Source organism: Pelmatolapia mariae, linkage group LG5, assembly GCF_036321145.2.
Source record: "Pelmatolapia mariae isolate MD_Pm_ZW linkage group LG5, Pm_UMD_F_2, whole genome shotgun sequence".
Taxonomy (NCBI): domain Eukaryota; kingdom Metazoa; phylum Chordata; class Actinopteri; order Cichliformes; family Cichlidae; genus Pelmatolapia; species Pelmatolapia mariae.
In genome coordinates, this window is record NC_086231.1 from 13,046,689 (window position 1) to 13,068,688 (window position 22,000).

A 22,000-nucleotide genomic window follows, 5' to 3' on the forward strand; every position below is an offset into this window, starting at 1 on the left:
CAGTATCCCCTGCCTGATGGAAGTAGTCTGAACAGTATATGGCTTGGGTGGCTGGATTCTTTGATGATCCTCCCGACTTTCCTCAGGCACTGCTTCCTGTAGATGTCCTGGAGGGAGGGAAGCTCACCTCCAATTATCCTTTCGGTGCACTGCACCGCTCTCCGGAGAGCTTTGCGGTTGTAAGTGGTGCTGTTGCCATACCAGGTGGTGATGCATCCAGTGAGGATGCTCTCAATGGCACAGCAGTAGAAGGTCCTGAGGATGTGGGGGTTCATGCTGAATCTTTTCAGTCTCCTGAGAAAGAAGAGGCACTGCTGCGCCTTCTTCACTGTTTTGTTTATTTGTACTGACCATGTGAGATCCTCCACCAGATGTACACCTAGGAGACGGAAGCTGCTCACTCACTCCACAGCACAGTTGATGGTGATTGGGGATGTGCTTCTCTGCACCTCCTGAAGTCCACTATCAACTCCTTTGTCTTTGCGACGTTGAGGATGAGATGGTTGTCTCGGCACCAGTGGGTCAGGGCGCTGACCTCCTCCCTGTAAGCTGTCTCATCAACTTTGGTGATAAGACCCACCACTGTAGTGTCATCCGTATACTTCAAAATGATGTTGGAGTTGCTAGTGGCCGTGCAGTCGTAGGTGTAGAGTGAGTACAGGAGAGGCCTCAGTACACACCCCTGTGGAGCACCAGTGTTCATTATGACGGGGGATGAGGTGATACTGCCCAGTCTGACCAAAAGTATTTAAACCAGTAATGTTTGACAAACGTATGAATGTTTGTCAAACAATCACATTGGCAAGCACTCAATGTCTCCAAATGGTTGGTTACAAAGCGGTAACTCAACTTGTTTCAATTTGTTGCAGGCATCCATCATGACAGGCACAGCCATCAGTCTTGGTGTAGATGGTGTCAACAAGCCTCCATCTGAGCCCATACTGACCCACAGCAGGATGAGCCCATTGCGGCGAAATTCTCTCCTGCATCAAGGCAACTTGCACCACCAGGGAACACACCTCCATCAGGGTGTCCATCTTCACGAGGAAGCCCACCTTCATGAAGAGGCTCAACTTCACCAAGGTTAGTCACTGATATGACAGAACCAAGGGTGGTTTTTTCCAAATTTTAAACAGAAAAATATAGTAAAGTATCATTTTACATATCGTTTTATACCATGTATAGAAGGATTACTTGTTAAACAGTTGGTGAAAAACACTTACTTGCAATATGTTTGCCACTCAGACCCCCATCTGCACGAGGAGGCCCATTTCAACCAGGAATTGCACCTACAACAAGGGGTCCACATTCACCAAGATATCCAATCCCCTCTCCTGCACCACGAGCCCAAGTCAAAGGCCTCACTGAGAGTATCAGAGAGGACATGGGAGTCCCGTCGGATCAAAGAGGAGATGCAGGGTATTCTGTCACCAACACCACTAGAGCTTCACAAAGTGAGTTCAGAGAGAACTGGACAAAATATGTTTTTTGATGTGGTTTAGGATGAAATATTGAGAATATTAGGTAAACTTGCAGTAGATAATTAGAATTCAACCAAAAATATCAATGTAACCATTCAAGCTGACATTGCTGTTAAAGTTTGTAAGCATTGGTATCTGCTCCCAAACTTTAAAGTACACATTTTGACTTGACATGTCAAACACTGTCATTACTAATAACTTTAATAATACCCCCCTTCTAGCTAGCATGCATAGTGAGTTCTAGTTTACTCTTATGAGGTTTGAAATGTTCTTTTTTACAGTGCAGAGTATTATGTAATACAGTATAAATACCCAGCCTCCCTGGGCAACTGTTATGCAAGTGACTACATGTAGTTCAGCCTTCCATGAATTTACAATCACAATTTGAGGAGACGAGGGCCTAGTGAAACATGTACAGCTCAGAGCCAGAATGAGAAATACATGTTTTATCCATAGAGAGAAAATACATCACAGTGAACAACTGTTACAGCCTTAAGTCGTGCCTCGTTAATCGATCATACAACATTTCAGATGAATGTCATAATGCTGCTGCCTTTTTGGTTTTGTATCCAAAAGGTACAGCAAACAATCTGGATTGCATTACCAATAATAAAGACCTTATCTTACAGTTGTCCATTATATTATATGGCTTTGTCCATTTATTCGGCTTTTGGTTCCTGCTTTGTGGCACATGGCAGTTCACTGAAGAAAGACGTCTGTTATCAGCACAATTGTCATTATTGTTTTTTCCGTTTATTCTTTAGGACCTTGTATTACAATAAACTTTCAGCTGAGAATACACACCCAGAAAGCAATCAAGTTAAAATGTTTACATGGTAAAATATTTATTTGGATCAGTTTGCAAAATAGTTTATTCCCCCCTAAAGTAAGCTGAAATGTCAGTTTGTGTGCATTTATTCTGGCCGTCCTGTTTAATGAGCATTTTTATTCTGCTTGGGATCTTAAACCAGTTAGAACTGGATCTGGATATCAGGCTAAAAATCTGTTTATTTTAGCATCTGATGTTGGTTTGGTTTTAATCTGCATACAAAAAATTTAATTTAGACAAATTTTTGTACTTTGATTAAATAAATTTAAATCTGTTTATTTATCAGTGACATTTCTTTGTCTAAATTTCATGTGTTGCGCAGCTTTCTTTATGTTTGTGTGCAGTTATCATGGTTACAAGTGTTATTCCCATCTACAGAGAAACTTATTGTTCCTGCAGTGACACAACAGATATTTTGAGACAGTTTCATCAGACGGGTTGACATGTGAATGGTCTTTTTGTTCTGTTGTCTTGATTAGGAGCACAAGATACTAGCAAATTAAATTTTATTACTCATCCTCATATCTTTGTGTTCTGTCACTAGGTAACAGTGATAAAGGACCCAGAGAGTGATGACTTTGGCTTTAGCGTGTCAGATGGTTTCTTGGAAAAAGGTGTTTATGTCAACATGATCAGACCTGATGGCCCTGCTGACAGAGCCGGGCTTAGACCCTATGACAGGATCCTGCAGGTGATGATGATGATAATAATTAGTGTACTACCCATCATTGCATCCCTAATTCTAATATAGTTTTTTGTTGTGAAGAAAAAAAAAGCTCACTCTATCCTCAGCATTTGGAAAAATTCTTTGCATCATATTTTGTTATGCTTACATGTAGTTATCTTCACATCCCCCTCTTTTTTGTTTGCTAAATTAAAAATGTCAACAGTTATGCAAATTACCAAAGTAACCATTGGCTTAATCTTTTTGACTGTATTCAGGTGAACCATGTAAGGACGAGAGACTTTGACTGTTGTCTGGCCGTACCTCTCATCACAGAAGCAGGAGACAGACTGGAACTGGTCATCAGCCGCAACCCACTTGCCAATGATGACCCAGAGGACAATAACAACACTTTAGACCACGCACTTGACCTGTAACACAAATACATACACGTGCACAAAACATACAGAAGACATATTGTAACTGGTGATGAAGCATAAACTTATATCTAGTGGAACTGGCCCAAAAACGCAGACACACACTCACTCACACACTCCACCGGCTTGCAGTATATCTGTTTAAATACAGAGACTCCTACTGGAACACACATCCTAACACTTGCATGCTCACACAGTCTCCCCATCCCATTTACACTGGGTTGAACTGCTTTTATACAGTATGGTCTGTGTGAAAGCATCACCACAATACAGAAAAACACACCAAAAGCTCTCCCAATAACTGGCTGGACTCACAGTGTTGTTTCGACTTCGACAATGACTTACTCGGCACTTTAAATAGCCATTTTTACTCATTTTAACCTGCAATACGGGTAAGATTATTTCAGTTTTTATTGCAAGGCCATATGCTCCCATGAACCTACAGTACTTGCACCTGAGAGATCTGCCTTATACAATATTGTAAGTGATTTTACCGGAGAAAAATTCTCAGTTTCGAGTTTCCATTTGTTTCACGGAAGGTTACTAAGTACTAACAGAAAACGGAACAAACAGTTCATAATGGGAGTGTGTCTATAATAAATGTAGCCATTGTAGAATTTCATAATGCTGCTAAGATTCTGCTCAAACACTGCTGCTCACTTGACATTACCAAGAAAAAAACAAAATTCTGGGGTGGTCAAGTATAGCTCTTTTTTTCAAGGCAGACTTCTCTATTGGATCTTGCTGCACATTATAATGTCACTTTGGTGACATCACAACGTTGATTTATGAAGATGTCATCAGCGATGCCATCACAACTGCCAAACTGTTATTTTGTTTCATGCTATCATAAAATGAAAGCGAAAGGAGGGAACGGCGTAATTTCTGCTCCCAATGAAAAATGGTGTCTTAAGTGGAATTGACCAATCATGGCTTTTGCTACACCATAAATGAGCAGATGACATGTGGCTGTGCCCCAGAACAAACTGTACTGCCAAACGAAGAACATCTACCTGCATTTGAAATGTGCCAAATGTTATGACATTATCCACTATATCAATAGTTGTCTGAGATCACTGGGTTCACCTCATCATATTTCATTGCAAAGACTACAATGTCAAACAACAGTAGCATTTCAAATTCATTTCAAATCGCAAAATTATTAGATTTGAGGTTCAGAGTGATTTAATGTAACATCTGTTTGTCTTTAATGGCATATTTGTGTAAGGATGTGTGCCGCAGAATAAATTAACTAGCAGCTAGTTTAATTTTAAGATGTTAAGTCTGATTTATATAATCCAACAACAAAAGGATCATTTCACTTACCAGCAACCTCAAAACTAATATACACTGTGAGCCACTGGGACCATTCTTGGAGAAGAATGCCTAAGCAGTGAATAAAGCAGTTCCCACTAGCAGGCAGTGTCAACACAATGACAAGTGTGATTTAGGAGGATCTATAGGAATTAAAACATTCATAATTTTCCATTGGAGTATCACTTATAAGTATGAATGATCGTGTTTTCATTTGTCCAGCATGAGATCAGCATTTATGGTTATGGGCCTTCTGCAGTAATGCCCAAGTGTCGTGCCGCCATATTTTACAGAAGAGACAAGACACAGTTGTTCCAGAACTGGAATATTACCAAACTGGAATATTTGATAATATTCCATTTTTTTTGTTTTCTTTTTTATTATATAATCTTTATTTCTTCTACACATCTAATAAGGAAGTGGTATACAGTTGCTTGTGATCTGCAGCCTCACCACTAAACCCTATGTGGTCCTTGAGGAAGATTCAATTATTGAAGAGTCTCATTGTCATGGATCATTTATGCTGTTGTATAGATGTTAAGGTAGTGGGAACAACAAGCAACAAGTCATAAAGAAGTAACATTCTCTTTGTTGTGGCTTTTAATTTAACAGCCTTTTAAACTAGGACACACAGTTCATTCAAATAATAGCTATAGAGCACTACTGCTGTTTGAATTTATTGGTAACACTCACCCTTTTGCACAAAGATTATGAACAAAGTCAATAGCATCATCTGCTATCAGACCTACTTCACTAGGTTGCTGGTGGAGCCAGACTATGGACAAATTTCCGACACACACATTCTTACACAAAAGGCTCTGATAACAAAGGAAATGAAACCGTGCAGTGTGTGTGTGTGTGTTATGCATTTATTATCAAGCCATTTTGTTGTGTCTTTCATGGATGTCTGTTTATGATGTGCAATTTGTATGTGAGTGTATCAGCAGATTCTATTCCAAGGTGCAATTGGAAATTTCCAGAGTTTGGCCTGAGTTAAACTGAGCCACTATCCTTTAATGGTCAGCACCCTTTGAAGCACTGTGAGCATTCCTGACTACTTGTGTGTGCTCATTTGCAATTTCACCATGGATCCAAGATTGAGCTGAGAACAAACATTAGTTAGAACAGAGTTTGTGCCAAATGTTATGTCAAGGATTGAGAACTGGTTTTCCCACTATTAACCTTCACCACAACATTAAGTGTTGTGGTTTCCTTGACTGACAGCTCATTAGTGCAAGATTCTAAGCAATTAAGATAAGATAAGATAAGATGACCTTTATTAGTCCCACACGTGGGAAATTTGTTTTGTCACAGCAGGAAGTGGACAGTGCAAAAGTTATGAAGGACAATTAGAATAAAATAAAATAAGAATAAATACAGTACACAACTGTACAGAATAGAATAAAAATAGAATACTATATACAGTAGAATAAAATAGAATAAAATATACAATAGGATAAAAATAGAATACAAATGCTATATACAACAGAGTGAAAAATACAACGGTGCCAGAAAGATTATTGCACATTTGTGTTATTGCACATGTGTGGATGTGTGTGTTTGATCAGTTAAAGTCTTTGTTGTGGAGTCTGACAGCAGTGGGGAGGAAAGACCTGCGAAATCTCTCCGTCCCACACCGTGGGTGCCGCAGTCTCCCACTGAAGGAGCTGCTCAGTGCTGTCACAGTCTCCTGCATGGGGTGGGAGATGTTGTCCAGCAGGGATGACAGCTTAGCCACCATTCTCCTGTCACTCACCACCTCCACTGGGTCCAGAGGGCATCCTAGAACAGAGCTGGCCCTTCGGATCAGCCTGTTCAGTCTCTTCCTGTCCCCAGCAGAGATGCTGCCACCCCAGCAGACCACACCATAAAAGATGGCTGAGGCCACCACAGAGTCATAGAAGGTCTTCAGGAGTGGGCCCTCCACTCCAAACGACCTGAGTCTCCGCAGCAGGTACAGTCTGCTCTGCCCTTTCCTGTAGAGGGCATCTGAGTTATGAGTCCAGTCCAGTTTGTTGTTCAGATGAACACCAAGGTACCTGTAGCTGTCCACAGCCTCAATGTCCATACCTTGGATGTTCAGTGGTTGCAGTGGAGGATGTTTGTGCCTGCGGAAGTCTACCACCAGCTCCTTGGTTTTACTGGCGTTGATCTGGAGGTAGTTCAGCTGGCACCAGTCCACAAAGTCCTGAGTCAGTCCTCTGTACTCCTTGTCGTCCCCATCAGTGATGAGGCCGACTATAGCAGAGTCATCAGAGAACTTCTGCAGGAAGCACTGGGTGGAGTTGTGGGAGAAGTCTGCAGTGTAGATGGTGAAGAGGAACGGAGCCAGAACCGTTCCCTGTGGGGCCCCCGTACTGCAGACGACCCTGTCCGACACACAGCCCTGAGTCCTCACATACTGTGGTCGGTCGGTGAGGTAGTCCAAAATCCAGGTAGTAATGCTGACTATTAGGAATATAGTAAACCTTTCTCTTCTTCCTAAAGCCTCCCCTGGTAACTTTTGATTAGCAACCTTGTCACATCTTACATATCCCTTCTTGAATTAAACCTGATCTTAGTTGTGCGATAGTTTTAAAGCCCTAAGTATATTTCTACTTCTATTGCTAAGGGAATGTTAATTTCTAATTCAAGAGACAGCCAACTAGAACCTTACACCTGCAATGTGGTTAGACACACAATCTGTATTTTTACACCACTGACGCCTCATTAATGAATGAGGCTACAGTGTCCAAGGCCAAAGGCAGTACATCAGGTCAGAAGCACAACAAGTAGCATTTTTTTTTTAGTTTGGAGTGGTGCACCATGAATATTTAACACAGCTAGTCCTAGCTGTAGCATCATCTTGCACAGCTGCAATTTATTTATTTATTTGATTTATTCTTCTTTGTGTCAACATAAGCTGTCACTCATCAGCCATCATACTAACCTGTTTTGGGTTTAACTTTCCCTAAAACTAAATTTCAGGGTGGTTGATTTTATAATCAAGGGCACTGTGCATCCGACTAACAATAGTCAGAATGCTCAAAGTAGCTGGAGCACTGAAATAGCCTTCACACAGAAACTTTAGAACTTACAAGTCTTCAAGTTTCAAGTTTTGCAACCCCAGACATTAATTCCATTTCCTTCAGACAGCCTGATTTCTCATGATTTTTTCTTATTCCTGCCAAAAATGTATTTGCTCCAATTATCTTTGGATTAACTGAAATTGGGCTGGCTCTTGTTCCCTCTTACTGATCTTGGCAGTTTATGAATGTGCTGTGCAAAAGTAGGTGCTTAAATTCTACAAAGTAGCAGTTAACTTAAATAACTTGCAGTAAACAGAATAAAACTAAAATCAATCTCTGGTTTTGAAACCATTTTCCACCAAAACAGCACCAATCTTTTACACTTTAAGCTAACTGGCATCATCCAAATATTTCTAAGAACTTACCACAGTTCACTTCTTTGTCTTCTTTAATCCTATTGATAGACATGATGAAGCCACACAATTTCAAAGAAACTGCTCATCTATGTATGGGTTGCTGTTAGTTAACATTTAAATACTTTACTGCAGTATTTTATAAATGCGCAAGTTGCAAGATAAAGGTTTTGTCCTTTTTGAGAAAAAAACAAATCTAAACATCCTCTGCACAGTTGTGTGTGTACACATATTTGCATGAATTATGGTGAACAAAAATATATGGAGTATATGATGGATACATTGTCAGTATAAGGATATTATTATGAGTGAGTAATAGAACAGCATTTGTTCTCGACAAGACTGACAAAAAAAACCTAAACTTTGAGACAGTCACAACCCCTGTTCCTACCATTTTCTTCTGTTGTTATGTAACTGAATCCAGCGGCACCCTATAAGAATTTCCATGTCTGTATGGGTGTGAATAACAAAACATATGTGAACATGACTACAGAAGACTTCTATTTGTCAACGTTTCTCTGTCTAATACATGTATGTGCAAAAAATGTCCACTACTTCTGGGCATACACTGTTTCAGAGGTGTGTGTGTGTATGTGTCTGTGTGTGTGTAAACTAATTTGTGTACATTTCATTGTACAGTAGTGAGGTTTTAAAGGATTGTGGGCCTTTATATTTTTATTTCCAAAAACCGGAAAAGGCTTAAAATAGTGTAAACTCAACACACATACAAAAAAGGGACATTTACTTCTCTCCAAGCACTTACTGCTGAATATAAAGCACACTGTTGAATACCATGCACTGTAAGTATTTTCATGTACAATGGAACAAACTTTTGTAAAGCAACAAAAAATGAAAATGCTGAGAAAAGCCTTCTGAATTGTTTTTTTGTTTGTTTGTTTTTTTCTTTTATGTATGTATGTGGCCATGTATACTCCCTATGCATTTTTGGGTCAAATGTCAGTTTAAAGCCCAATCCAGAACCGTAACAACTATTTCGCGCGGATAAGTTTATAATACAAAAAATGTTATTTAATTCCCTGTGCTTTTTCGATTTTGGGGAAAATAAAAATGTTCATGTGAAGATTTAATGGTAATGTACCACATTTTATTAGACTAGCTTGTTGGCATTACTCCCCTGAACCCATTAAGCGATTTCAGTACATTAGATAAGTTATTACATAATCCACCATATATTACATCATCAGCTAAAGTAAAGCCCTTTCACATGCCCACGCCTGCTCAGTCACTCACAAATATACCATGTAAACATGGTTAATCTTGTCGTACAGCTTAAATAAAGGGCGATTCACCTTCTGACCAGAGGATGCTAGTTCATAGCCATTGAGCAGTAAGGAAAGCCAAACTAGGTAAATGTTACTGGGTAATTACTTTATGCTTCTATAAAAAGTTCCTGTAGGGGAGAGAGCACATGTTGCTTTTTCTACCGCACGAGTTGTCAATGTGCAACGTAAGCCAGTCATGTACTCGTGATTTTGGTTGGGAGACTACAGTCAAATATTTGTGTTACATTACACCTTTCTATTAGCCGTGTCTGTAGCCAGGACAATCTTTTGGCTCTTTATTTTTATTTTGGGTGTGTATTTTGTTTTGTGTTTTAACATGCACTGTCTAAATTGGAGAGCCTCAGCTGCAGCAAACTGTGGGTAGCAAAACATTCAATGGCTGCAAGGAAACTACATTATCTTGTCACCTCTTGTCAACTCAACAAATCAGAAAATTACCACAAACAGATAAATAATGTTAGCTGAACACTAGCAAGTTGTTACAACTAGCAAACTATAGCACCTAAATAACAAATACAGTTGTGACAGCAAAACTACCCAAACCAGTGTATTAGCTATTTATAGCCATTTTATTCACAACTTGCCACAATAAGTGAGCAGCAACAAACCTACTTAAACTAACCAGCTATAAGTAGGCTTGTTGCTGAGAACTATACATTGGGTCAGTAAGATATCTTGTTCGCTTACTGGCCTGTTTAATGACAGTTGTTGATGAGCTAACTTAAATTTCTTCTCCAATATCTAGCCAGTTAACCTATTTAACTCAATGATAAACACAAACACTGACTTCTTCATTGCAGTCGGCTTAATTATGACTTGAAACTGAGAAAATGATGTCATGCTGCACATTTCAAAAGTAGGAAATGTCAGTGTCTCCAGTCTTTGTTCCTATTTTTTTTATTAATGTGTTTATTTTTTTATTATGTTTCATGCTTTATTTTTTAAAGATATTTTGATTTGTTCTTTTGCCTAATATGTGTTTGGATGTCAAAGTTGCTACGGTTCTGGACTGGGCTATTAATAATGTACGCATTGATATTGTGTATTTTTTTTCCAAACTGTGTAAAGTTCTATTCTATGTAATATAGTATTTTTCTATGACAGTATGCTCTTCCAAAACATAGGAAGAAAATACAAAACAAAAATTATAAAATGAAAAAGAAAATGTATAACTTTGTTGTTGTCATTTTGATTTGTTTGTTTGTTTGTTTGTTTGTTTCATTTTCTAAGAAACAAAGAGTGTACTGCTATACTTCTCTTTTTGAGAAAAGAAAAGATTGCAAAGAAAAAAAATAAAATGTCTAATTTTATGTTGGATGTGTGGATTGTGTTTATTTTGGTAAATCTTTGTGACCAATGGAAAACAATGGACATTCATGCACATAAGAGATTATCTTTGGTGAGGATAAGCTCCTTAAATCAAACCTTTATATGCAAAAATTTTCTATCCAGGGAATTTGAACAAGACCTCATTTTACAACTAAAGAGACCAGGTTTAATTTTGGTTCTTCACCCCAAAGCAAACTTGCAGTGGAGGTAATGCTTCCTAGAGAAGCACAAAATGGAGAAGAGTAATCACATTTCTACCACCTACACTGGGGGTACTAAGGCTGGGGACTCAGTCGTCCTACTGGGAGACAGAAATTTGCAATAAATTTGCAAGCATAAGTTGTTTCACTTCACATCTTTATGGGGGTATTGTGTGTAGAATCTTGAGGTGAAAAATTAATTTAATCCACAATGTAATAAGGCTGTAACATGACAAAATGTGAAATAAGTAAACGTCCCCCAATGTGAAACTGGACAGCCTTTCATGATACTCTATGTTTTACTGTTTTTCTGAGCACATAATCTTGTGTTATTAGATCCCTTATCTAAGAGACTGAATTAATGGTTATACTGCCCAACAGAATGGACTTGATCCTGGAGGTAGACCACCCTATACGATTTATATGCCTTCATCAGTTCGATTACAGGTAATTCATTGGGCTCACACTACTAAGATCACTTGTTATCCCAGATGTAGCCACACAATTACTTTCCTCTGGACATTTTTTAGTGGACAGGCCTAGTCAGGGATGTGTAACAACATGTGTCTGTCCCTACTCTGTTTGTGCTTAAAACACAGACTTTCCGTTCTCTATCAGCTCATTTACATAGATCCTTAGCTGGACATCCATGGTCCCAAATTGTAATGGATTTTTATCACCTATCTGTAACCATCAACAGGTAACACAACCATCCCAACTTTAATCAGTTGTTTTTCCAGGGCTTTTCATTTTATAGCCCTGCCCATCTGCCTTCAGCCTTGTGCTCAGTCTCCATGGCATTCCACTGGACGTTGTCTGACCAGGGTACACAATTCACCTCAATTCACCTCCAGCTTCTGCTTCTCTTCTATCTCCAGACTAAAAAAAACCCCAAAAGGACCAATTAGGAGTTGGAGGCAACCCACAATATGCTGTTTCATCTAATTAAACAACCTGGAGCTCAAAACTGTCTCGGGTGGAATACACCCATAATTCCATGATCTTCATGGCACCTATCATTAATCCTATGATTGTACATCTAAAACGGCCCAGAAACCCGATGATTCAAAACTCATTTGATGTTTCCCAGCTAGAAATTTCCAGTCCTGTGGGAGACCCTTCCTGTTTCCTCTGTGTTTTTAACTGTTTTTGAATCTGTTTTGTCCTGAACTTACGTCACTCTCTTCTGTACAGATGCTTTTTGCCCTTAGTTTCTAAAAGAGACATTGGTGATGAGACAGCTGTGGAGCTTAGTGTTTGAAGAAATCACCTGCCTGCCCCTGTCACTGACCCCACTCTAGAATCTCACAGTTTCAACTTGTAAACTTTTTGATTTCAATATACCTTTTCAGCTTTTAGTACTGTCTCCAGCACCTCGATCCTGGTTTGGTTCCTTGAGACATGCATATGGATCTTTTGAAAGGCTTGTTTCTGTTTTTAGAAAAAAGACATGTATTAGAACCAGTTTATGTCTGTATTTCTATTTTGAAAACTCTGTACATTTTTACTCTAACAAACAACATGGGTTTTTTTGCACATGCAAGAGTGTTTTCTGCTGTACATTTTGCTTTTGCTGACGGAATTATTCCCATGAGTCTACTGTTATGTAACAGATCTAACACACAACATGCACAAAAAGTGTTAGCATACACACAGTCAGGCACACCCATTATTGCTTATTGTAAGCAATAACATATGGGTAGAACTTTAGTGCCCAGTGCACACTTTGTTATATCCACATGTGCTTAAACATTCAAAAGCAGTGGTGGAAAATAGCTTAAAGCTGAGGACATAAAACATATAAGGAGTAAGCAAACAACCTGTGATGACTGAAGTTCCATATCTGTAAGTTTTGTATTTCAGTGAAAAACAATATTGGAGTAGTTTTCCTCCAGCATGCAGGTCCCTTTGTCACAAATCTTGATTATACAAAGATAGGCTATGGAAAAGTGCATAAGATGTGCCCTTGTCCCTTTCAAGTGACCACAACATCCTGGGATCAAAACTGTCCTCATTTGATTTTTTTCTCATCCCTCAGAGCCCTTCCATTTCCTGTTCCCTTCTATTTTTGTTAGCAGAACAAAAGGCAAAAGTAACATGAAACACTAATCAAAAAAACACATTTGTTTTTGCTTTGTGTCAATGCCAAAAAACTGCCTTGAAGATAAAACTGAAAAAAAAAGAGAAAAAAAAAGATTCTCAACAGAAAAGTCTATTCTTGGAAAAGGCCAGACAGGGAATGGAAATAACAGCTCTGTGTTTCTTTGTCTGAAGTGCCAATTATTTAAAGCTCAGCAACAAAACAAAAGCATTAACATTCATGTCGCTGTACAGCAGGTTCATGCCACCAACATCCTCTATGTTTTTGTTGAGTCAGATGAGAGCAATAACCATAATCGGCATGGATATATCTCCATGATACATTCCTGGTCAAAATTATCACTAAATGTAAAATGAGGAAGGATTCATGACTGTTCCTGATTCAAACAGTGCCTGAAAGAGCTTTCTGTGTTTTCTGATTGCTGAAGCTTAAATGGGATACACAAACCAGTATTTTATAAAGCTTTTATGTAAATATTTTCATGGGAATAGTTAGTTGATTAAATAAAAAAAGGCCCATTTAACCATAGTGATTGAGGGAAAATTACAGTCTGGGAAAATGTGTTCAGTACCCAGCTTCTATTAATCACCAGGATGTCTGAGCCTTTACCCTCTTACTGTGAAACGGATGTTTGGGTCAAAATATTCCATAAACTGAGGTTGATTCCAGCAGATTCTCAGAGCTGCTTAGTGCCATTGTTTAGAAACAAGCTTCAGTTTAGGAGGGCTTTGTTTTTGTCCCTGATGTTTTTCTTTTTTCTTTTCCTTGGTTTTAGTAGTTAAGAGCTTAGATTTTTTTTTTCTTTTTAGGTAAGTATAAACTGGATTAAGCATTTTCAGCAGGTTGCCTCTGTGAAGCCAACAAAAGCTTAAATATGTTTGTTATGGATGAAAATAAAGTTGCTGACACAGTCTGCCAGGTCTGCAAACGCTAGGAGTATTTCCCACAAACCACTACTGTAAATACATTGAAATGCAATGAAGGCTAAATGAATGAAAATATATCTGATGGCCACCAGACTTTCACACTCCATGGTAACAATAAGCCAAACATTAATCTTGCATTACCTGTGCAATGATTGAGAATAACCAATCATAGCACCTCACCTTCACCTCATTAGACAGACATTCATTCAAAAATGGGTACAAAGAAAGAGAGTGATACATTTTTAAGCTTATAATTTTTTTTCTTAAAACACATGCACGCAAGCAAATACAACAATCACACAAACACGTGTATTTATAACAAGTGAATAACATAACATAACAAGTACATTTGCATTTGTAGATCAAAAGAAAAAAAAATAAGCACACAACGGAGCCTCCACATTTGCAAGAGATTGTGCCACGAGAGTTTCTGCATGGTGGACTCTGAAGGTCACACAGTCTGTGGCAGATTGTGTGACCTTAAACTTCTGCACTCAATGTTTAAGTCTGCTTGTCCATACTACTTATGACTGACTGTGTTTTATCAGATTGGGTGGAAACCAAGAGAGAAACTGGGTCTTCTTTTGATCCAGTCCAACTAACTGAAGCTGCCAACACGTTTGTTTCTGTTTTGGAAGAAACATGTTTTGAATTTCACCACATCAGCTAACAACAGTTGCTGATCCATGCTTATAGAGGCCTTCACTTATGAGGTCGGTTTAGTTAACTCTACTAGTGAGTTTCCACAGTCCTTTTAATCTCCATGGATTTATATGACACGATTACATGTCACTAACATTGTAAATTCCATCTACTGTAGTTTGTGGTTTTTCCTCTGTCTACTCTATCTTTCTGTACCTTTCTGTGGATTGTATCTATAGAGTTGGAGGTTTCAATCTGTGGCTACTGGTCTCACTAACCTGCCTTTTCAGTCTTCTTAATTTCCACCTTGGACTTCAACTCAATCCAAATGGTTGGGGCATATGGATTCAGATGCCTGAATCTGGATCTGTTAAAGGTCACTTTGTGTTAGAAATATTTTTCTGACCTTATAAAGAGCTTCCCATTGTTTTCTCTCTATAATGTCCGAGTCATAGTTATACAAAAGGAGGGAAGTTTATGCAATTTGTTCAAAAAGGTTTATTTAACAAAAAGAAAGAAAGAAATTAACCCAAACAAAAACACACAAAGTGGAAGGCAGAGGAAAGTGGAGGAAGTGGCTACCACAACTAACAATGAAGGAGAGTCTAGCTGGGTAAGCCAAATCTCTAAGATGACCCGAGTCTTCTAACCAGACTTCTGCAGGGTTAGGCTCGCCCAGAGCATTGTCATGCAAATGATTACTTTCACATATTTAAGGCTCATAGGAAGCACTGAATGTGCTGGTATGCTGCCTCCTCATTGGTTTGAATACCTTAAAGCTTGTATTACAGGCTTTGAGGGATTAGAGTTTGTGTCGTCAGGAGGATTTAGGTACATAAGTCCCACTGGTTGGGTAATTGAACTTAAATGGAACAAACTGGATGTGTGTGCATAAAAATACCACTCTAGACACATGGAACTCAGACTTCATTTTCTGAAGACATTTTTTTTTTTTATTAAGAAATAAAAAAAAACAAAAAAAAAAACATTTTACACTTTTGTAGCTTACAGGTTGGCCATAGAAAAACAAACAAACAAAAACCCAAACTTTCAAATTCTTTTAAAAATGTTTTTTCTTCTTCATTACGAATTAAAAAAAAAAAAAAAAAAAAAATCCCATGTACATTCTCAAAAAGGAAGGGCTGGTATATGGTGTAATGAAGGAAAGAGACCATGATCAAACAGTTGACAGAATGTGGGGAGAAGGATAAATACAACTTATTTTCCCAGAAGACCTAGCTAGACCTAGACCCCAACTAAAAGGCTGTATTTATTCATTAACAGATGTGTCACTGTTACATAGCCCAAAATCCAGCCCTGTTTTGTTTAATGCTGCATCTATATTCTAATCCAAATCTTGCAGATATGTTGTTCTCATTAAAAGAAAAAAACAAAAACAAAACAAAATAAACAAATGTAGACAATATGACATTTGAAATCAGGCTATTCTTGTGCGGATCCAATAAGGTTTTTCAGCTTCATTTGATAAGCATTCTGGTTGGAATATTTTGTAGAGAGATAGTTAGACATGTCTAAATAAGCAGAACGTAGAATTGTACATTAGATTTTACCAAAACTCACATTTGATATGGTGGACTCATGTTCATTGGATTTACTGCTTTTGGTGCAAAGGGCCAGCTTCTCCAAGAAAAAAAAAAAAATATAAAACAAATAATTTCCAAGGTTCAAATACACACACATACATGTACATAAACACACAAACACACACACACGAGATTTTGATATAAGTAGGTAGAAAATGGGCTTAGTGGCAGTGCTACTGTGTTTCATACCCCTCACGCATTCATACCTTTATCAGTCACAAAAAATATGATATTTTGCTAAAACAAAATTCAGTTTGATGTGACACATATTTAATCAGTGCATTTCAAATGACAAGACTGTGGATAGTGGTTTAGTTTGGTTAACTTTCCAAACTACAAAGGATTCTTTGTTGGGTTTTAGTTTAACTGTAGATTCAAATATTTACTCTTCAGGAAATCACGTCTTACTTAAAGGTTAGTACCACCTCTTGGTACTAAAAAATATTTTGCAGTATTGCACAACAAGTCATAAGTTTTTTTTTTATGTTTGCTTTTTGATTAATAGTTGTACATGTCACTCCAGTGACAGGTTTAAATCTATCTGGAATACAAAAAAGGCAAATGTGACAAACATACAATCTAAAATAAAACAGAATGAGAAACTGCAGAATTTGAAAAAGATCAGTATAAAATAAAAATAAATGACTTTTTAAATGGAAAAAAAAAAAAAATCTTCAGAAACTTTTACGTTCACCTGCAGGTGACTTTCACATTTCAACATCCGTCGGTAAAAACTTGTGCATCGCTAATGCTTTAGTTCTATTGAAAAGTCATGATCTTTGAGAATTAGTTAGCTTACGTTAACAGATGTTTTACATAGGCTAACTGATAGGGAGTGTATGAAGGCAGGAGAGCAGGTACATACTGTAAATATACACTGAGGGGAAGCATAATTCAATAAATGACTGCATTAGTTATTATTAGTCCACATTTCCCTGAAGCAATTTTAGCACTAAGAAATATTCAGCCTTATTTTCAATGCTTAAGGCATTTTTTTTATATAACTTTTTGTTGGCAAGTTTGGATTTCATTTAATATTCAACACATCTGAGCAAATTAAATTGCAATTGCAGATCTTTTAGATCATTAATTGCATTTTTTAAAACCTTAGTGCAAAGATTTTTCAGAGAAACTGAGAACCAGATCTATACAAAAGTGTAATGATAGAACAAAGCATTGTATCTGTATTAAAATGGGAGTGGGGAAACAGGAGCTGAGCTATACAAAGACGACTTATATATGAAAAGTTGTATGAAAATAGATGCCTGATGGATTTGGTTTCACAAATCCCTTTTAATGATATCAACTACTTTATTCTATTTGAAGGTATTAAATAAATGGACACAAAGTTATCAAAGCTTAAATGAAATGAGAGCCAGGAAATGAAATGAAAATGAGGCCCTGGTCTCACTATCACCTCTCATGTGAAGCTGTTGATGAAAATCCTGCAATGCATGTGTACTGTATAACTGTGTAATGTGTGCATCTTGATCTAATTTCATTTTTTTTGATTATTTCAGAACCAAAGTGAGACTAGAGTGTTTTGAAAATGTACCAATTTTACTGGAGAGGCCCCTGAGAGCCCAGAATAAAAAGAAGGCAATACATATTTTTTGGCCTCATTGTTTGATATGAAATCAAAAGGATTAAAATGAAAAAAGTGCAATATAGCCTTATGTCAAGTAACTGTTTTTCATCTTTGACTGCGGTTAAAATAGGCAGTTAAGGTGTGATTTTCATCTCTCTGTAGCAAAGAAGAATCTAATGGCTTACCAAGCTGGATAAAAACATTAGTTTCAATTGCTACCAATGTAGCTCTGTCACCCAGAGTTAAAAGTGTCATTTTTGGACGCTGGGTTAATGCAGCTATACAGTAGACAAAAGCATTACAAAGAAGATCCTGAGTGGATGGTCGCTGGTGACGCATACACATGAGAAACCCCTTGTTACACAGATATAATAAAATGAAGATAACCGTTGTAAATGTTATACCTCTCACGTAGTCTGCTCTTGGTTGCCAGCTATTCACATAATCAAAAGTATGGCCCCTATGTTAACAAGATGAATGTAGTTTTTCATGCATGATTGCTAAAATCAAACAGAGTTCAAGACAGAGAGTTAATCCATCACAGGGTTAATGGGGTCTGGGTATCACTAGTTTCACTGGTGTGCATGAAAATTGAACAAAAAAAGTGCCAAGGGCATTCTACTGCAACACGTGTGACATGATTAATCCAAAACTATATTTATATTATCTGTATTCATTTATGGGGAAAAGACAGGTTTGAACAGTTGCTGTTAAAAGTGAAGCTTTTCAGGTCTCAGTTGAAGTGAGAGCAAGCAACATGGAGACCCCAGAAAAGACCAAACTCAGCCATCTGCCAAATTTCAGTGTCTGAAATGAGCTGACAGTCAGACACTGGTTTATCTACTGGGAGTCTCTCCCAACCATTGGTTAATGTGAGTCATTTGAGTTATTGACATTTTGTTTAACCACTGGTTGTAGTGTCCTGCCTAGCTGGATTTCTTTGAAATAAATACTGTGTCCTGGTATTTCCAGAAGAGGAAAAGTTAAAAACCCAAGAATTACAAACTTATGACTGGAGCCATTGCGGGTTTCCAATTCTTTTTGTATATATCAAAATTGTCCCACACCCCTCTGTAAGAGATAATATTTGGGGAAACAGTTGCATTGTTTATTTCTATGACGCCTAAGACAACTGTTGCTAGGACCAAAGCTGAAGAAATGTAAAGACTTTACTACAATGGCTGCCAATATAGATGTATGGTTTGTAATAATAGCTTAGTATTTTCACCAGATGAAAGTGTTCCTCCTTCTATGTAAAACTACAGCAATTCAATAGTAAATATCAATAACATTAATTAAAAAAAATCTAAACACTGACAGAGGAAAAAAGAACTAATAATAATGTGTCTTCCTTTGTAGTAAATAAAACAAATTCAATCCAAACTTTTAAGCCAAGAGTGCCTAGTGCAGTCACTAATGTACTGTAAACTGGTCTAGAACAGAGAAAGATAGATAAAGAGATAGATACTGATAGACTGATTAGCCACTACTGTACAGTACGTCACAAACAACACAGTCAAGGGTTGAACCTCCACACTTCAAATCCTTTCAGATATCTCTCTTTGTGCAGGAAAAAAAAACCGTTCCCCGATTCAGTTTCAGTGCTAGTTTTCTCTTTGGCCCATTGTTTGACTGTGAAAGATGGGAAGATTTGGGCACAAGGTGAATTCAGAGGATTCTGTTTTCATCATTATGATTAGATATTAACTTTAAAAAAAAAAGTCACTGATTATATTTTGATTTGCTTTTGGTTTATGCTGAAATTGATTTTATTTGTTTTTATTCATATTTTGTAATACTAACCCAAATATGTGGTAAGCTCATTGTTGCTGATATTTTAAAATCTATGATTACAAGGGGAAAAGAGCCGGCAGTGATAAGCCATTTAACGCTGGTGTCTGCAGAGTTGCATTTTTGATATTTCGGCAAAAAAGCTAATAACTCTGATATCAACAAGGCCTCTGCCGAACATAATGGAGCTGAATATGCCAAAGCGTAATCCTGTGGCACATGCCCTCAGAGAACTATACAATGATCATAGTATAACTGGCAAATAATAACTATAATAATAAAATATCCATCAAAGCAGCTCAAAAAAAAAAAAATCTGTTTTTGGTGATCAGTGCCTATTGTAGGAATTCTCTGTATATAGTGGCTACAAAAGATGATTTGATTCCAAGACTCAATAACCACTTTCTTCTAGAATAATGGCTGGTTATGTGCAAAAGTAGCCAGTGAAACATGGCCACGGGCTGTTTCTAATTTGCCACCTTGCCTTTAAAGCAAGAACACAGTGGGACGTGTAGTCACATGAAAACTATTTATACGAAAAAACAAAAAACAAAACAGCTTTTAAGTCATTCAGAAATAGATTTGAAATGTGACTGTTACCCTCTTATGAAGACCACCAACAGCAAACTACTCTCAAAACTTTCCTAAAAGATTTGAACTTTTTCTTTAAAACCCTTATCAGTCCACCAGACAGACAAAGACAGACAGATAGACAGAAAGCTAGCTAGCTTTAAAAGCATTTTAGAGGACAGGAGAGGGGAGGAGAGCGATCTCATGGAGAGCCTCCGCCTCATTCCTTTACATCATGGTTTCTACGATGGTGTGAGTGGGGGCCTTCATCAGTAGGCCCTTGTTCCCATTGGGGTCCAGGGGACAAGAGAGCTCCTTAGGCCCACGGTGGTCTGCAGGACGGGAGCTGGCTCCACCACGAACCGGGGCTGCCACTGCCTTAATCCTCTGTGGGAAGAAAAGAGGGATTAGAAAACTGAAGGTAAGAAATGGGCAAGTTATAGGGAAAGTGGAAAGAACAACTGATGAGCAAACTCTTATGAAAAGATGTCAGGATATGTCAGAGAGATTGTAACTGAATTACAATCTAAAAGATTCCATTAATTCCACTAAAAGTGAAGTGAGGAATAATAGAGAAGAAAGAGAAGAGCTAAACAGTTAACAGCCAGGCACACACCTCAATGAGTGGCCCATCTGATCGAATGATCTTGATGACAACCACCATGGGGATGCAGATCATAGAAGCCAAGGCCAAAGTCCACCCTACTCCAATGGCCCAGTCAGGATACTGGTACATCTTGTTGTACGTCAGTGGCTTGTATTTGACCAAAGAGAAGATAAAGCAACCCTGGATTGGAAGAGGAGCAGAAGTGTAAGGTTTTTTAAATGTATTTTTAATTACTTTGTATCTGGGTATTTGGTAATAAATAAATAAATTACTGTGTTATACCCAGAGCATAACGTATAACGTGGTGAAATGTCTCTAAACTATATGTAAGAAAAGCTCATGATGACACCAGTACAATTTTCAGTGAATAAAAAGTTGTCAATTGTTAATTCAGAGGAAAAAAGTTGAACTTATTTCTCAGAAATGAGAACAAATTTAATTGACCATCTTACCATGCACAGTAAAGGAGTGACCACAGTCCAGCTCCATTTCATCCAAGGATTTGGTCTGTAGCCAATCATGTCCTCAATCGCATCATAGAAATTATCAACGCCTGTGAAGATAAAATACTCAATTGGCTTGCCTCCTAACTGTTGTGAAGTACTGCAGCTGAATTTTTCTTACTGAATTCTGTTACGGTCATATTGCTGTAGCACTTCAGGCAATTTAGAGCATTATTTTAAATTGAAAAAAATAAAGAAATTATGATAAAATAATAAATAAATAAATAAATACTTAAATAAAATAAAATTTAGATGCTATGACATAGGCCTCATCCACAAATTAGTAATCTGAAGGCTCAACAGCATGAAAGACACCTGCCAAAGTAACTAACATGTCACAGATTACAGACAGGAAATAATTTAGAAAATTTTACTTTTAGACAACCTCATCCTTTATTAATTGTTTGCGGATTCATGATCAGAAATAAGTATATTTTTTCTGACAAGATAGATTTGAGGTGTCTATGCAGACTTTTCTGTTTTAAAGCTGTCTGTCTATCTCTCACCTACTATAACAAAAGAGTGTAGACACAAAGAGCTGGGATATTAAATAGGTAGACATTACAAGGTACTTTATCAGTAAACTTGTTGTTGTCTGAATACACAACACAAGGTCATGTGAACTGGTGTTCATTAGAAAAGCATTAATTGTAATCCAAGCACAAAGTATTTTATTATTTATGTAGTAC

At 37.6% G+C, this 22,000-nt stretch overlaps 2 protein-coding genes and 1 long non-coding RNA gene across 8 annotated transcripts in view; 1 reads left to right on the forward strand and 2 right to left on the reverse strand.

Annotated features, from left to right (window-relative positions):
- Positions 1-6,063, forward strand: part of grip2b (glutamate receptor interacting protein 2b) — a 260,488-nt gene extending 254,425 nt beyond the window's left edge. For all 6 annotated transcript variants that reach the window (XM_063473715.1, XM_063473717.1, XM_063473713.1 and 3 more), the window contains exons 22-25: positions 870-1,083; positions 1,246-1,454; positions 2,855-3,001; positions 3,253-6,063. In XM_063473715.1, coding sequence (XP_063329785.1) covers positions 870-1,083; positions 1,246-1,454; positions 2,855-3,001; positions 3,253-3,411 — 729 coding nt within the window. In that variant the 3' untranslated portion in view covers positions 3,412-6,063. The remainder of the gene's footprint in view (positions 1-869; positions 1,084-1,245; positions 1,455-2,854; positions 3,002-3,252) is intronic.
- LOC134627531 (uncharacterized) lies at positions 983-12,411 on the reverse strand. Its single transcript, XR_010093918.1, has 4 exons — positions 12,324-12,411; positions 3,299-3,405; positions 1,224-1,364; positions 983-1,091 (listed from the first exon to the last, which is right to left on the reverse strand). It is a non-coding gene; the product is annotated as an uncharacterized LOC134627531 (long non-coding RNA).
- A 3,163-nt stretch (positions 12,412-15,574) lies between these two features.
- LOC134627532 (sodium- and chloride-dependent taurine transporter-like) overlaps positions 15,575-22,000 on the reverse strand; it is a 30,834-nt gene continuing 24,408 nt past the window's right edge. Inside the window, exons 13-15 of the mRNA XM_063473720.1 lie at positions 21,261-21,361; positions 20,818-20,988; positions 15,575-20,588 (exon numbers count right to left, since the gene is read on the reverse strand). Of these exons, the coding sequence (XP_063329790.1) occupies positions 20,430-20,588; positions 20,818-20,988; positions 21,261-21,361 (431 nt within the window). The 3' untranslated portion in view covers positions 15,575-20,429. The remainder of the gene's footprint in view (positions 20,589-20,817; positions 20,989-21,260; positions 21,362-22,000) is intronic.